At 38.2% G+C, this 16620-nt stretch overlaps 2 protein-coding genes across 2 annotated transcripts; one reads left to right on the top strand and one right to left on the bottom strand.

The window, feature by feature from the left end:
* Positions 1–2501: 2501 nt before the first annotated feature.
* On the top strand, positions 2502–3801 carry znf830 (zinc finger protein 830). The gene has a single exon (XM_084731961.1). It carries the CDS (start codon positions 2583–2585, stop codon positions 3618–3620), a length of 1038 nt encoding a protein of 345 aa, XP_084588087.1. The 5' UTR covers positions 2502–2582; the 3' UTR covers positions 3621–3801.
* A 2727-nt stretch (positions 3802–6528) lies between these two features.
* Positions 6529–15865, bottom strand: efcab14 (EF-hand calcium binding domain 14). Its single transcript, XM_084731959.1, has 9 exons — positions 15114–15865; positions 13406–13554; positions 13111–13256; positions 11551–11649; positions 11327–11434; positions 9887–10039; positions 9321–9423; positions 9103–9234; positions 6529–7334 (listed from the first exon to the last, which is right to left on the bottom strand). The coding sequence occupies exons 1-9, from the start codon at positions 15287–15289 to the stop codon at positions 7156–7158; spliced, it is 1245 nt and encodes a 414-aa protein (XP_084588085.1). The 5' UTR covers positions 15290–15865; the 3' UTR covers positions 6529–7155.
* Positions 15866–16620: the final 755 nt, after the last annotated feature.

Here is a 16620-nt window from a genome sequence, read left to right as displayed (position 1 = left end):
GCGAGATTTTTTTGCGTGTCTGGAGTTCCCATCTAGACACGACCAGCTTGAACCATAGACACAATTTATTACTCAGGAAAGCCTTAAGACCTTAATAACGCTGTATTGTGACGTATCCCTTGTCCATCAACAATGTGTGCTTAAATAATATTTAAGTACAACAGAAAAAACTCCAGCAAGTTACCAGCAAGGTAACTTAACTCATTTTTTGTAAGTATATGTTCATTAAGCACAGCTCTCATAACATTGTCAGGTTGGTGTAGGAGTAACATTACTGGATTAAAGGTAAATCAAAATTGTGTGTGTTTGCCTGTATGTGTGTATACTGGCACGCTAGCTTGACCCATTTGGGGGTTTGTGTGACAATATATCTGTGTGTGACTTGTTTTTTCTCTTGCTATAGCAACTGTGAGGTCTGAGTACAGATCACCACAGACCCTCAAAAAGGTAAGACAATACAAGCTTTCACAAAGATGGACTTTCACTGAGTGATAATGGCTTTTATTTTTTTTGGACCAAGGTTGATTTTTGCAGTAGTGTCTAGTAGAAAACCCCAGACCTGTGAAAAATCTCAAACCTTAAAGGGGTAGTTCATCCAAAAATGAAAATTCAGACAATATCTAATTACATAACAATATTCCACATTAGTCATGGATTAAATCCTTTACTTTTAAGACGGTATGGTAATTTCTAAATTTAGTAGGAGTCCTGTGGTATTACAGAAATATATCATTGTCTTTCACCAAAGTTTTATCTAATTTTACTGTTTAAACAGGTGATATGAAAAACTCAGGAGGGTCATAAAAACCTGCTTCATTTAACATCCTGACTATGATGATGTGAGTTTTGCTACCTCTTACTTTGTGATATTTAATATTTTGCTGTACTTTGAACTGAATGAACATTTTCCTTTTTACTAAATTTTTTTATCAAACATCAGCAAAACACCTGAAACCTACAGAATGATGTGTGATTTTCTTCAGAATTTTATCATCTAGATTTTGACTTATGCAAGCATTTTAAGTATAAACACATAACAATACACCATTTTCGTACATCTGATGTGATGCCCCACTGGTAAGAAGATGAGTGGGATTCATGTCTCCCCAGTGGTGCAGTCTGTAAGTCACCTTATCTGGGGATCCAAAGATCATGAGGGTTCATGTGACCAAATACCACTTGCCAAAAAAAGTGACAACCTCTGTATGACTGTGTGTTGTGTGTCTAATGGCTTGTTTCTTACAAGCATCCAAATACTCACAATCAAGATTCCACATGCTCTTTACTCTTTTTATTGTCTACTAATGTAAGTGATTTTAATAGGGAATTTACGTCTATAAGAAAGGGAGCAATCTCAGGAACTGATTTGAAAAATCTCTGAAAAACTCTGCATATTAGAATGATGAAGTAAATCAAATATTCAAGACCACTGTCATCAGCTGTTATCATGTAGTAACAAATAATATCTTTAAGATTAAAACAGTAAACAGAGGCAACAAATTAAAAAAAAAAGAGAGACTCGGTATCTCTCCAAAATTTTGGGCACATTTCACAATCAAAACATAGATGAGAGATTGTTTCTACATCACGATTTAGAAAGATGTAAATTGTACCTTTCGTAGAGAATTAAGATATATACTGGTGCTTTTATTTTAGTCTCGCCAACCTGGAGTAAAATGCTATGATTTATTACTGATCGTATGTACCCTTACCTTTTTTGCAAAAACATAGTGTTTGGATTCACTGAATATGACAGGAATCAGTGTAGACAGTTCTATTTGATTATTTTATTTATTGTTTTTACAAACTTTTATATTCACAAATCCAAATGTGTAAGCAAAAAGCCAAACTTTTCCTTTGGTCCATTTGGCATGTTTGTAATAGTGGACTACACACACACACACACACACACACACACACACACACACACACACACACACACGTGTATATATATATATGTATATATGTATATGTATATGTGTATATGTGTATATATATATATATATATATATATATATATATATATATATATATATATATATATATATAAATCTACCTAGATTTTTATGTATCCCTTAGCGTTTAAAATATGATTTTGTTTCTTTTTTCTTTTTCTTTTATATGCGTGTTTTTGATTTCTTGTGCTCCCTTTTGTACAAGTTTTGTCTAAAAAAGTGGTTGTACACTTGTCAACTGTCTGTTACCATAAGGTTGTTGTTTCAAAAAAGGAAAAAAATACCAGTTTATGGTCTCGAAGAGAACCCCAGACCCGCGAAAGGTCTTGCGAGAGTAAATATTTTAACCCAAAGTATTATCTTTCTTAACACTAAACAAATGTTTTGTCCCCTAAACGTAAGCCAATCTTAACCACCGCGTTGTCGCATTATAAAACACAACTACTTTGTCCATCGTCCACAGCGCACATCAAATCTCGCGAGACTTTCGCGAATCCAGGGTTTCCCCCTATTATAGACGCTGCCGTTTGAACGCGAGCTCAGGCAGTCAACGTCATTTTCATGAGACGCACTTTTACTTCATCGAGCAAGTAGCGAGCTAGCTATCAAGCTGCGTTGTTTTCAAGAATGGCATCCTCTAAGAAGGGGAAGAAAGTTGTAAATCAGGAGGAGCTCCGGCGGTTGATGAAAGAAAAACAGCGGCAAACAAACGACAAGAAGCGCGTGGAGTCTCCTTTTGCCAAATACAACAGTCTGGGGCACCTCAGCTGCGTCCTGTGCAGTGTGCAGGTGAAGTCTGAACTACTGTGGCCAGCTCACGTTCTCGGAAAACAGCACAAAGAGAAAGTTGCCGAGCTGAAGGGGGCAAAGAGTCAACCAGCACCACCACAGAGTCACCCTGTAACACCACAGAGTCAGCCAGTAAAGAGGAAAGCACCGGACAACGACGACGTCAACGGGAAGAAGGTGAAACCCTCGTCGTCGGGGCTGCCAGAAGACTTCTTCGAGAAACCAAGCGCAAAGGAGGCTGTTTCTACCCAGAAATCTGCAGGTCTGAGTCTCTTGGCTGGAGTTTATGATGAGGACGAGGAAGAAGAAGACGATGAAGAGGCAGGAACCACAAACCCCTCTCCCCAAAAGGCTGAAGCTGCAGGACTACCAGCTGACTTCTTTGACAGCTCCATCCCTTCCGCACCCGCCATCTCCCACTCAGGCTCCATCCTCAAAGCAGACGTGCAGGAGAAAGTCACAGAAAAGAAAGACAACACGGCCGAGGCGCTGCCAGAGGGCTTCTTCGACGACCCTGTGAGAGATGCCAAAGTTCGCAACGTGGACGCGCCCAAAGATCAAATGGACAAGGAGTGGGAAGAGTTTCAGAAGGAGATCCGACAGGTGAACACAAAATCAGAGGCCATCGTGGCGGAGGACGACGAGGAGGGCCGCCTTGAACGACAGATTGATGAAATAGATGAACAAATTGAGTGTTACAAGAGAGTTGAAGTACTGAGAGACAGGCGGGATGTTGTGAAGAGCAAGTCTGTGCCCAGAAAGGATGAACACATGGAGACAGACGCCAACAATCCTGAGGAACAAGAGGAGGAGGATGAAGAGGAGCTGCTGGGGCTTTTGTCCCGGGACTGGAGAGCTAAAGGGGCTCTGGCCTAAGTCTTCAGAGACAGACCTCAGTTTTGTCAAAAATGATGATAAAGCAGATCTAAAAGAGGGATTCTTTTGTACAGGCTTGTTAACAATTCAACGGTTGTAAATATATTTGTGAAAAGATCTTCACCACGTCTTTTGTATGTTTCAGTCTGGATTAAATAAGATTGCAGTGATTTGCAACATTGTTGTAAAACATTGTTTAGTGCCACTCACTCAAAAAATATTTTGTTATAAATTACAAACATTTGCTCAATAAGTGTTTCAAAATATTGCATGAGAAAAGAAATGTGTTTAAATAAAATACAAATAATTTCTAACAGTATTTTGAAAAAACAGAAATGCATTGTATGCAGATTGATATTATCAGATTTCAGGCATTAGTAGACTCAAAATGGTTCTGACTTTAAAGGAGCACTATGTTAGAATTTTAGCTTAAGGGGACCATTTGTCCCAAAATCAAAACTACATATTTTATGACTTACCTGTTGTTGTGCTATCTATCCATCTAGATTCATTTTGTGGTAGCTGCTATCGCTATAGAGATGTCTGCTTTCTCTTGAATATGATGGAACTAAATAGCACTCTGTCAGCTTGTGGTGCTTAAAGTGATTTAAAAAAAAAAATTGTAAAAGCAAAATCTCTCCAGAAATCTTGACTCAGCTACTCAAGATGATCCACAAACCTGGTTGTGAGCAGTTTCATGTAGGCACCATTTTCTTTTTTTTAATAGTAGAATCTACTGGAATTACTTTGTTTTGACTAGAAAGAAAGACGTTCCTACACAAAACTGACTAACTGTGTCATGATTTGTTCAAATGTAGTTTTTGGTGCTTTGAGCAACACAAGCCGAGAGCCATTTAGTCCCATTATATTGGCTGCTATCTCCAAAACTGGGCAACTTGCTCCAGAACAGAGAAATAGTACTATAGGTAAGAGGATTTTAGATGTCATGTGAAAAATGTCTGGGGTTGCATTAGTATTTACTGAAGTTAGCATGTCAACCTGAAAGATCCGGCTTGTCCTGTCTGATAAAACCAATTTGCACCTCAAGAAGCCACAATGAGTCACTGCTGAGACTACTGGTTGATAACAGCTAGTTAGCAGCAGATAGTTATTGATGTGCTGCCTTATGTTTACTTGGAGCATGAATTTGAGGTGGCCAATTCTTACGTATCCTCCATTGATGAGCTCTGCTATTTTACCACACTGAAGTAAATAAATTTCTAAGCTCTCCAACTTTAAAAAACAAAACGGTACAAAACAGTATAATTGGAGGTCGGCCATAAAGAGAAAGGAGTGACAGTGTTTTTTATCCTATCTAGCCAAGGAAGCACAGACCCCAACCGGTTACACTGTGATTAGGTCAATTATTGTACAGTTTTTATTACTGTATTAACCTGAGGAAACAAATGTCTTATTTGACAATAAATTACTTATTAATTACAGTATTTTAGGTATTTCAAGCACTTAAAATATTGTTACAAATAATTTGTTCTATCTAGCAAAATAAAAATTATAAAATGCAAAATTTTTTACTTTTGCAAATGCAAAAGTAATTACTGACATATTTTGAATAAATTTAGTGGCAGTTTCTCAGTTCATGACTGAAAACACCAGATGGACCACAAATCAAACCTTTAATTGTGTGTTTATTCATTGGTGCTCACACAAAAACACATTCATAAAATCCCCCATGTACAGTACAGTAGCAGCATGGATCCAAAAATCTATGTCATGATGGCCAAAGCTGTTACATTTTGAGCTCAACTAACCATTGTCCTGCAAAAAAACAAGTAGTCGACTATGTTAAGTTCATAAATAATTGATTCATGTTACGTTATAAGCAACATGCAAAGCACAACAGAATTATTTAAAAAATGTACAATGTTGAGATTAAGACCGTAAAGTAAAGTTTACTAACGCGCCCCCCCCCCATCACAAGATAATCTGTTGAGAATACATTTAAACCATTTTTACAAAGTACAACAATGTTTGAATATGACAAATCTGTTAATGTAAATACACCATTATTAGGCCCATAAAAATGGAATAAAATGAATCAAGTAAAGAGTGATCAGTGCTTCTTATACTACCTGTTACACATTGTGAGCTAGGCGTGCCGTCTGTCTACTGCAACTTTATACAAGCAATATCTACGTCATTTTGTTATTGCTACATATGCCTCACGAGTTACTGTACCACTTCAAAAATTCTCTCTGAATGATTCAAAGTGTTCATAGCCCTTCGAAACCTGTAGAACTTAAAACTGCAAGAAAAAAAAGAAAAAATACTGATAAAGGTACAGGCAGACTAAACACACAATTCTAATCTAAATGTAGCAACGAACTGAAGATAAATGAGGGGAAAAAAAACACGCACAACAGAAATCTGAAACTTTGTTTAGCTCAGAAAATAGCATACACAAGCCCTCACTCTTATTCTCAAGTCACCTATACTAAGTCCCACCCCTTTTTTCTCTGCGCTCCCATAATAGTTGAGCAAGGTTGCCACGCACCAGAACATCGGTCAAGTTTTGGTCAAATGTTGGGTAACTAGGTAGCTGGCTAGTTAGTGATATATGATAGTTACTTTTAGTAAAATGTTAGCTAATTAGCTTGCTAATCTAGGTAAACCGTTATCGCTATCTAGTTAGTTAGCATTTTGCCCACATTAGCTAAGTTAAGATGTGTATATGTCCCTTCTACAAGTCTCCTAACAACATCCTTTAAGAATCTTTCAAATGTGCTTTTAACACAGACCGCCAAGAACATCGCATATCTATGTACAGGGAAAAGGAAAGGAGAAATGTGACCAAAGTTCTGTTGGGTGCCAAGCTTGCTCAAATGTTATTGGAGTACAGAGCAAAAAGGGGCGGGACTCAGAATAGGTCAATTGTAATTTTCAGTTAAGTTAGAAATCCATCAAAAAAAAGCAAACAAAAGACTCACAAAAACTCTGTTTCTAGTAGTCATTTGTAAACATTCATAAAATTCTATCTCAGGTTCTATAAATAAGGTTCAGGTGAGTTGTACCAGGTGTTTGTGTTAATGAGTTGGGAATGGACACACAATTACAGCCTCCAGAGAAGCTAAATACACGAGTGTTACATCAAGATGAGACAGACTGGTAAGGAAAAAAACCCACACAAAATCTAAAACTAAACAAAACAGTTGTAGGAAAACAGCAAGTCTGAGAATTGAGGATGGAAAACAGAAATCAAAATAATTCACTACACTTATTTCCACAGTTTATTCCATATTAACCATGGAATTTGCTAAAATAAGAGCTGAATATTCTGCAAATAGGTACTCAAAAGGATTCAAATTTAAGCTCATGTTTTTTTGGAAGAAGTTGGGTTGAAATGGCCCAGGGAGAGGGGAGTGAGCAGGGGGCATGCCAGCGCCACTGTTCCACAATCAATACGATAAATATTCAGTTCACAAAAGTGCAGCAATTACAGAAAAGGGTCGGGACCTCCAAACCCCCAGAAGCCCGCTGGGTATTCCAATACTGTTCACTGCTGTCAGCGATGATGTGCTCACAAACCTACAGCAGCTCTCAGCTCCTTCAGGGAGTACCTCTTGTCCCCATCACTGTCAAAACACTCCATGGTACGAGCACTGGGAATTGATGTTCCAAATACTTTACTGAGGCTGTGGTGGGTCAGTCCGAGTGAATTGTGTCCAATGCCTGCCTGCTGGAAGATGTCTTCCAAGTCTGTGAAAAGAAATGTTTTATTCAGAAACATGCAAAGACAGACTCAGACTCAAAAAAAAGGTGACACTATTTGAAGGGGTATGCTTAAGATTGTCATAACTATGTCATGAACACAAAGTTATCATTGTGACGGCAGTGAATACAGCACTGCTGTGATTTTCTTGCTGGGTTTGGCTACTGGCACCCTGGGACTGAGTCAGCTAATTAGCTGACTGGCTCCACGGCTAACTGAGCTAACTTAGCTAATGCCAGCTTCAGATAACAGCAGACAGCAGTTAGCCTACTTTAGCGAGAAGTAAACTACCTAACCACTATCTGTCTGTCAGCTAACTCTGTAAGCTGATTCACCGTCATTCTGGCTTTATAACATTAATGACACCTTTATAACAAGTCCATGTGGTAAAACTTTACTGGTACCACTGCCGCGATAGTTCACTCAAAAATGAAAATTCACTCAATGTCTACTCACCCCTATACTGATGTGAGGATGGGTGAACATCATTGCAGCCAAATCCAGAACAATTAAAATGAACAGTGACCAGTTTTAAAATGTAAAAAAAAGAACACATAACAAAAAAAATGGTGTGGTGTGGTGTAATCCAAGTGTTTGTAAGCCGCAACATTAAAATTTGACCCGAAAAAGACGCCATTTATACCATGTTTTAAGACTAAATGTCAACTGTAACCTCTCAGACTGGATCAGTGTGCAGACAAGAAAATGTTTGAGGACTTCGACAGAGAGGAGGAACATCAGTTCTTTGCTGCAGCCACGGACTACAGAGCGAGAGCAATGGAAACCTGGTGGTGTAGTGTACAAAATCCTTTCCAGATTGAGAAAGGACCAACTTGTGCTTCAGGTGTGTGGATGCAGATCCGGTCTGAGAGGCCACAGTTGACATTTAGGCTAAAAACATGGTGTAAATGGCACACAGACACTTGGATTATACCACACAAGCAGTATGGAGACATTTTGTGTTCTTTTTTTCACATTTTAAAACTGGTCACCGTTCACTTCAATTGTTCTGGATTCGGCTGCAACGCTGTTTTGTGTTTTGTGAACTGGAGATCTTCACCCATTCTCACATCAACACAGGGGTGAGTAGATATTGAATGAATTTTCACTTTTGGGTGAACTATCGCCTTAAAATGGTCTCATGACAGCCACTGTCAAAACCAACTACATGTGACATTATAATGTAATGTTAAAACATAAAGCTAATAAGATAAGACGTGTTACCAAAATATCCATACTATTGACAACAGAATGTGGAGCCTTTATATAACATGCAAGGAAATATACTTGTTTGCTGTCTTTCTGATAGATTAACACCACTCTCATGTCTGTCTGTTAAATATGAAGCTTAAACCATAAAGACTGGAAATGGGGGCAAACAGCTAGCCCAGCTCTGTGCAAAGTAAAACAAAAAAAATCCTCCACCCAGCAGCTCACTAACGAACACACAATATCTCATTTGTTTTTCAATACAAAAGATGAAGCGTACAAATGACAATTTAAAGTTTTATGGGGTGCTATGTGCCAAGTATATCTTGGCTTGGAGCTGTAGCCTCCTGAAGTCTTGTCATCCCTGTGAGGTTGCTAGGCAACCAGTGGAGACTTAACATATCACAGCCTCACATCTACTAAACTGACATGAGAGTGGTTTGGACCTCAATCCAGACAAGAAAGCAAATTCTTGTTTTTCCCAAAATGTCAAACTATTGCTTTAATGAAAGCTGAGACATGAAACTTTGGAGTAGTAGTGTGCACCTTTAAGAGAACTGACACCAGGCAGGACCACACTCTCTGGGCATCTTCTCTCAGCATTTCTCTTAGAGCGGTTTGGAGTTAAGAAGCGGGGATGCCTGCTTGTCTGAGGCTCTGTCAGAGATGTGGATATCTCTGTGAAAATACAGGAGAGAAAAAACTTAAATGTAATATAAGGCAAAGAAAACCACCACAATAAACAGCTTTATCGTATACTGCACCTTGCGTATCCCCAGGTGCTGCTTTGGTTGGAGTAGCTTCATTCATCACTGCAGTTGCAGGACTTTCATTGGTGACTGGCAGTTGAGCTGCTGCTTCCTTTGACTGTAAACCAGATGAATGATGAAATACAAACTATATTATGATGTCTTTTACTCTCCAAACCAGTGATTCCTAAACAGGATATTGCCCAGAGTGTATATAGCCTCATTTAGTTGTAACACGAGAACACAGCATATTGAGAACTAGCTAGCTAGTTAATTTAAGAGTAATGGTTACTGGTTAAAATAAATTGTTCAAAGTAATGGCTAATGGTTAACAGAGATAGCCAGAAGTAATGATAATTGTTAGAATAGGTAAAAGTAATAGATAATCATTAAAACAGAGCACTACAGGTAATGGACAATGTTTACAAAAGAGAGCTAAAAGTGGTGGATCAAAGTTAAAATAGATGGGTTAATATATGGATGATGGTTAAAATAGTTAACTAAAAGAAGGCTGATCACAATGCTTTAAAAGCTCAACTTTAAAAATACAGAAATTAAGTGTGAAACTTCATATTACTCACATTTTGCTTTGATCCATTCTCTAATGACAATACTCTCTGTTGAAGATCTGCAACCGTAGAGAGGAGGATGTGGATCTGCTCATCAGCCTGTGTGTGGTGCAGCTCCTCTGTCTTGTTAGCCTCACTCATTGCTTTTCTCAGGTCTGTTATGTCCTATGACAGAAAAAAGGAAATCCATGTAAATCAGCCTGCCAATTACTGATAGATGAGATTTCTGCAACTTTTTAAGACTTATTAGCATCCAGATACTAACACAAAAGCACACAAGGGAAACAGTCCTGGGAATTAAAAGAATAGAGATTTATAGGTCAATATGTGTGATCAGTTTTCTGGGAAGTTAGGCAGGTAGACTGAGACCGAGGGTGTACCCGAAAATCCAAAGTTACAAGACTATGGAGATGTCAGCCAGTGAGCAATTCATTACTGACCACATAATTATGGAGGTCACTGTATAAAAGATATGTAAAAGAGAGTAATTATTTGCTGATCCTCTTTTCCCATCCTATTTTGCTTAAGAGAATAAAGTGGATAAAATATTCTGCACTTGTCTTTGACCTAGTTTTGCCCAGCAAACTAAAGCATCTAAGCTCCCAAAATAGATTGGCACTTGTTTCATGTATTATGAATGAAAAACCAACGCATGGATCCAAGAAATGACAGGACCTTCTTAACCCAACCACTCTCTCAATGTAAGCCTGACAAGAACTGCAAAAACATCCATGCATGCTGAGTACACAAATAAACAAATTAATCTGGCAGTGGCAAAGTTCGCTGCTGCTTCTGGTTTGGATTCATGCCACAGTTAAGCAGATCAACTGACATTTCATCAACAGAATCATCTTGGCCATATGTATGTATTCGCCTCAATTCTGAGTGAGATAAATATGCAAAAGCACCACTGCAGCTAGGAACAGAGAAGTAGTACATCAGACACTGGTGCGCTAAGTTACTCAAGTAATTCACTTGAACCGAATGCACTGTTAACTCGTTTTATGTAAACACTGCTCTCCATACGTTCACACATAAATAATAAATGAGAAAAGCAGCCTCTGGCAATACTTGCGGTGTGTGTAGACATGCAAATAAAAAAAGGCAATCTGTCACACAAAATAAGTGAAATCCAACTTTGACTTCAACTCATGAAAAATCCATCGGCTTTGGTCAAGTGAAATACGAGAGCTTGCAGCTCTATACTATTTACAGTGCAAAGGAACACAGCTTCAGATTCTTCTGTGGTGCTTGTCAGCTGCCCAAAACACTATACTGACCGTTCAGTAGTTTGACATACAGCTTGAAAAATCATTTTGAACCTCTCTCATCGACTACTCTGCCTCTCACTGCAAACAAAATTTAATATCCAGCAAAATAAAAGATTAAAATTAAGTTAATTATCATACCAAAAATAAGGAACTATTAGAAATGTCCCTGGCTTAAGTTTACCATTGTCTTCTTCAACTCGTCATCTTTCTTCTGATTTTCAAGAGCAGCTTGCATAGTCTTCACATCGTGCTGTACACTTGTTAGTGTGCTGCCAATTGTAGCAACACTCTGGAAAAGAGAAATACTCAGCGAGGTCAGTTATGAAACTCTGTACAAAAAAATTTATATTAATAGATATAGATTTTCAACCAAATGTCTTTTTTTTAAATTCCATTTTGCTCTACCTTCTGAAGCTCTTCAACTGTAGTTGGAAGGTTGATTAAATCAGCAGCTGATTTCAAGTTGGCCTTTAAATGGTTTACAGCAGAGTCCAGCAAACTGATCTGCAGGAGTAAAATGACACAACATGTTCAGTTACACAGAAGTAAAGTGACATAACACAGTCTTTTACACCGGAGAAAAACTACACAACATGTTCAGTTACACGGGAGTAAAATGATACAACATACTCAGTTACACTGGAGTAAAATGACACAAGATGTTCAGTTACAGAGCTATCAATCTTAAGTCTTTTTTTTTTTTTATTCTAATGATCCCAAAATCAAGATCAGAGGAAGTTGTACAGTACAAAAAAGTGTATTTAACTAGTGTAAGTTAAGATGTTTCTCCTTAGGGAGACTGTTGTGCAGCAATTTGCTCTACAAAGGGTATGAAACTTTTCTCTAATGTGAAACTATTAAATGTGAAATTGAAACCAATGTTTAGTTGTCACATACAATAAGTCATTGTACTAAGAGCTTTACCTTTCATTTCAGAAAAATGATGTGGTCATACTAAAACAGAAAGTAATTACATGCTCAAAATGTTTCACTATACACCCCATTCCTCAAGCAATCTGGGTTTGTAGTGACACAGAGAAAATTGTACACTTGCTTAACTTGTACTTTAACTATGGGAAGCTAGTAAACACATTTATATTACACTGTTAATGCAGCATCTGAAAAATCGACCCCTAACACTTACTTTTGCCTTACGTCTGCGTTTACTACTACTGACTTCTATTCTTTGTAGTATTACTGTATGTTATTATATATTTAACATGGATTCTCAACTGCAAAGTATCAAAATCCAATGTACTGTAATGTACCTGTCATACTTCAACTAACTTAAGTGTGACAATATTTGGTATAAACAGAAGAACGCTTAGCACATCTGTTTCACACAACAGCTGTGTAGGATGAGTGGATCACAAGTTGCTACTAACTCTTGTCCACTGTCTAACTTGACCTTCATCTGGGTATATTTTGGCTGATGAAGGTCTAGCAATAATAGATGTATTACTGCAAATTAGATAATGTGCAGGAATTTACTTGCAACTACTAAAATATTTGGTATGACCAATACTGGAAGTAATCCCGCAACCCGTAAATGCATCTTTAAACATGTTATCAAGATCAACACGACAATGTAGCGTAACAGCTTTGTGTTGCTGCTTCCTATTGCTTGTTTGCATGACTATTTGTCTCAAACTGGTGTTGCTGGTTGTTGCTGCTGTGTTATTAGACTGATGTTCTGCTTCCTCACGTTGCTTTGCATGGCTTCTTTTCTGTCTTGTGAATTCCTGTTTTGTTGCTGTCTTTATGGTGTCCTGTTGTCTTAGATTTGTATATTTTATCATCTTATAGGTTTCAAAACATCTTGCAAAAGAACAGCAGTTGAAAATTACCCAGGCGCCTAACACTGAAACATTTACAGACATGTTGATTAACTTGAATTCCGGTTAGTGTGTGGCAGTCCGAATATCAAGGTGGCTTCAAAACCACTGGGTGATGAAAAATACTGACCTTTCTGTTCATTTCTGTCAGGTTAGACCAGAGCTTGCTCAATCCCTTGTCTCCATTTTCAATGTCTTCAAGCTTTCTTTCCTTATTTTTCAGATCCTCGCTTAGTTTTGGTATTTCACTTGAGGACACCTTCTGGCTGGATTCCACTGTTATAAAAACATTACAATATGTTAATAGCAGTGATAAAGACAAAGGACTGTGTAACTTGGAACAGGTGTAGGTTTCCCAAGGGCAGTGAGCTTTTATGACCATCACAAGGTAACTGTGTGGTTGTGTGTGTGACAGCGAGTCTTACTGCTGTGCAGCTTTTCTTTCAGCGCATCTAGATCTTCTTTCAGAGCAATCTGCATCCATATGAGTCCAGCGCAGGCCATAACGCAGGCTGCTAGTATGATGAACAGAAACAAGGGGTAGCACACATTGCAGCACTGCGTGTAGCTTCTTCTGTAAAGAGAAGAAACATGATCATGTTAGACATCATAACCACACAGCCTCTTTCATTAATTATGAAGGAGATATTTTCAGAAGACTGCATGCTGTGTCATGGGAATTGTGAGGATTGCTGATAAATACTGGAGTTTCAGCACATGGGCTGCAACATACTATTTCATCATACCATCTTCATGCTGCATGTGGTATTAACTATTTCTAGTTTGACTGATGTCAAGCTTCAGAAAAAAAAACCTGACCATCTTCTTAGTGATCATCATCATGCTTAAATCTGTGCACACATGAAGAGAAAGAGGATTGCACGACTACTTGTGCTGAAAAAATGTTTGTTGTTGCTGTGTTACTGTACTGATGTTCTGCTGTTTCTTGTTGCTTTGCATGGCTTGTGTTGTGTCTTGTGAGTTCTTGTTTAACTGCTGTTTTTATGGTGTCATGTTGTCTTCGTTTTCTGAATTTTTTTAATCATTTTATAGGTTTCAATGCATTGTGGAGGCGGACTGCAGTTGAAGATTAGCCAGCTGGCAAACACCGACACATTTACAGAAAAGCTGATTAATATGTGTTGTCCTCATAAACAAAATAAATTATATCAAATTAATATTTTTCTTTAATTTAACCTATTCACAATATAATATGGGTGGAGTACTTCTGGTCAGGGTAAAACAGTCTTCCAGTCTTAGAGCAAATGTGGCTGAAAAACTTATGCACATTTGAGTGAGGAAGAATGAACTAGTCAAGCAAAGTCAAATTTATTTAAAGTGCCAAATCATAACATAAGTTATCTCTGGGGCACTTTTCATATAGGTCTATGCAGCACTCTTTATTAGGGCTGCAACTAACAATTATTTTTATAGTTGAATAATCCATTGTTTAATGCCTCGATTAATCAGTTTCTAGTTGTTTGTTTTAAAATGTCAGAAAATGGTGAAAAATGTCAATCAGTGTTTCTCAAAGCCTAACATACCGCCTTTAAAATTCTTGTTTTATGCACAACCCAAAGATACACTGTATAATGTCATGGAAAAGCAAACAAACCCAAAATTATTCACATTTAAGACACTGAAATCAGAGAATCTCTTTTTCTGAAAAACACTTGGGCAAACACAACACAACACAACACAAAAAGCACTTGGGGACAGTGGTGAGAAAAAACTTCCTTTTAAATGTTATTAGTTGTAAAAAAATAGTTTGTGCTCTGGTTCCAAGGTGTTGGCAACCTAATTATCTATAAAAATTAAAGTAGTAGTAAAATAATCTAAGCAAAAACGAACAATCAAACCTCATTTTTAAAATGCACACACAGCATTACAAAATACTGAATTCATATAGGCTTAGTTGACATGAAGTGGCTGCTGTTAAAACCAATGTTCTTGAAATCTATTGGTTCAATCATGTAATTGGCCTAACTTACTTTACCTTGATAGTGGATAATTTCACTTGTAGTGACACTTTTATGCAGCATCTTACTGACATACATTATTGACTGAACAAAAACACCCACAGTGTGTCTTACACCACAACAAAACGCTGTTATACACAAATTATACACTTACTTCCCAAAGGTGGCTCCGCTGCTCATGTTGTTGAACTCGTCGTCGTCGGAGCTCGAGTCGGACTCTGAGTCCGGAGGCTCGGTTCGGAGAAGTCTGTGACCGGAACCCTTTTTGGTCTTCTTTCTCTTGCTGTCCCCGAGTCCAATCAGGGCATTCAACTCCTTCCTCTTTTTCATCTTCTTCTGAGGGGTCAGCGAACCGGCCGAGCCCGATTTAAACCCGACTAAATCCAAAGTTTTGTCCAGTTTGGTGGATGTTGTCGTTTACGTAGCAGCTAAGCTAACTTAATGCTCTCTTGCTAGCTTGAATTTTAACCACGCAAGGTTGCTAACGGATATAAACACATCAGACTTGGCCAGTCGGTTGCTTTGATCACTTACACCTAAGACAGAAATATCTTCAACAACCGATATGGGTTACTTTACTATCTAAAAAAAGCTTTTCTAAAACAACTTTTTTCTACTAGCTAGCAGCCGGGGTATCACATACCTTGATACGTTAGCTAACTCGGCTAGCATATGACACTTTGCTAATGGTAGCTAACAACGGCTGGCTATCGTTACTGTACTGTCACATCGTCTCGGCGACGTTTTAAAATACTTGTTGCTCATATAACAAACACTGCAAAAACTTTAAGCAGATAAACTGAATAAAACCAGTCTCTTATAAAATCAAAATATGCGGCATTGCATTTCAAGCGATCTGTCCTGCTGCCTGTATTGTTTGGGCAGGGCGTCCAAGTAACCTCACAGCTGATTGGTTGAAAGAACAGTCACAACTTCCTCTGCTCTGTTCTGTCAGGGTCGTGTCTAGAAGGGAACCTCAGACACGCAAAAGATCTCGCGAGAGTGATCATTCCAAACCAAACCATAATATTTCCTCAACCCTATCGAAGCGTTTTCTCACCTTAAATCTAACCAATTTTTTCCACATCGCTGGCACATTCTAAAACATAATTCATTTGTACAAATTGCACAATAAAGAAACAACGCGTACAAACCTCGCGAGAGGTTTGCAAATCAAGGGTTCCTTCAAGACGCAACCTTCGTTTTGGAGGATCGAATGGGAGTCCTACACTTGCGAAAGTCTCGCGAGATTTGTACTCATTCATTGTACACGTTATGCAGACTAATTATGTTTTATAATGTGACAACGCTATGGTTAAGATCTGCTTCGGGTATGGGCAAAAGACTTTGTTATCTTTAAGGGAAGCCCACGGGCTTGGTTAAAATAATCACTCTCGCGAGATCTTTCGCGGGTCTTGGGTTCCCATCTGGACACGACCGTAGGAGAGCGACTCACCAGCTGTCAACGTTTAGCGAGTTACTGAACTGTGTTGCAGCATGAAGTCAAGAAAAGTAAACTAAGTGAGTAGAGTAGAAAAAAGTAGACGATGAGATGGCGATATGAATGAAGAATATGTAACTAGCTAAAGACGATGAGAAGAGCAACCATGGAAAATAAAGTTGCCAATGAAGCAATGCGAAAAATGCTATCAAGCTAAATT

Source organism: Lutjanus erythropterus, chromosome 12, assembly GCF_056507025.1.
Source record: "Lutjanus erythropterus isolate fLutEry1 chromosome 12, fLutEry1.hap2, whole genome shotgun sequence".
Lineage (NCBI taxonomy): Eukaryota > Metazoa > Chordata > Actinopteri > Lutjaniformes > Lutjanidae > Lutjanus > Lutjanus erythropterus.
The sequence above is the reverse complement of the archived record's forward strand: the minus strand, read 5'-3'. Positions and strand labels throughout refer to the sequence as shown.

What these genes read in the sequence shown, in the direction of transcription:
- znf830 (XM_084731961.1), top strand. Translation starts at nt 2,583, where the DNA reads ATGGCATCCTCTAAGAAGGGGAAGAAAGTTGTAAATCAGGAGGAGCTC.
- efcab14 (XM_084731959.1), bottom strand. Translation starts at nt 15,289, where the DNA reads ATGAAAAAGAGGAAGGAGTTGAATGCCCTGATTGGACTCGGGGACAGC. An exon ending in AGCGGAGCCACCTTTGGGAA is followed by an intron (nt 13,555 to 15,113) that starts GTAAGTGTATAA and finishes TTCTCTTTACAG; the next exon opens with AAGAAGCTACACGCAGTGCT. An exon ending in AGAATGGATCAAAGCAAAAT is followed by an intron (nt 9,424 to 9,886) that starts GTGAGTAATATG and finishes TCTGGTTTACAG; the next exon opens with TCAAAGGAAGCAGCAGCTCA.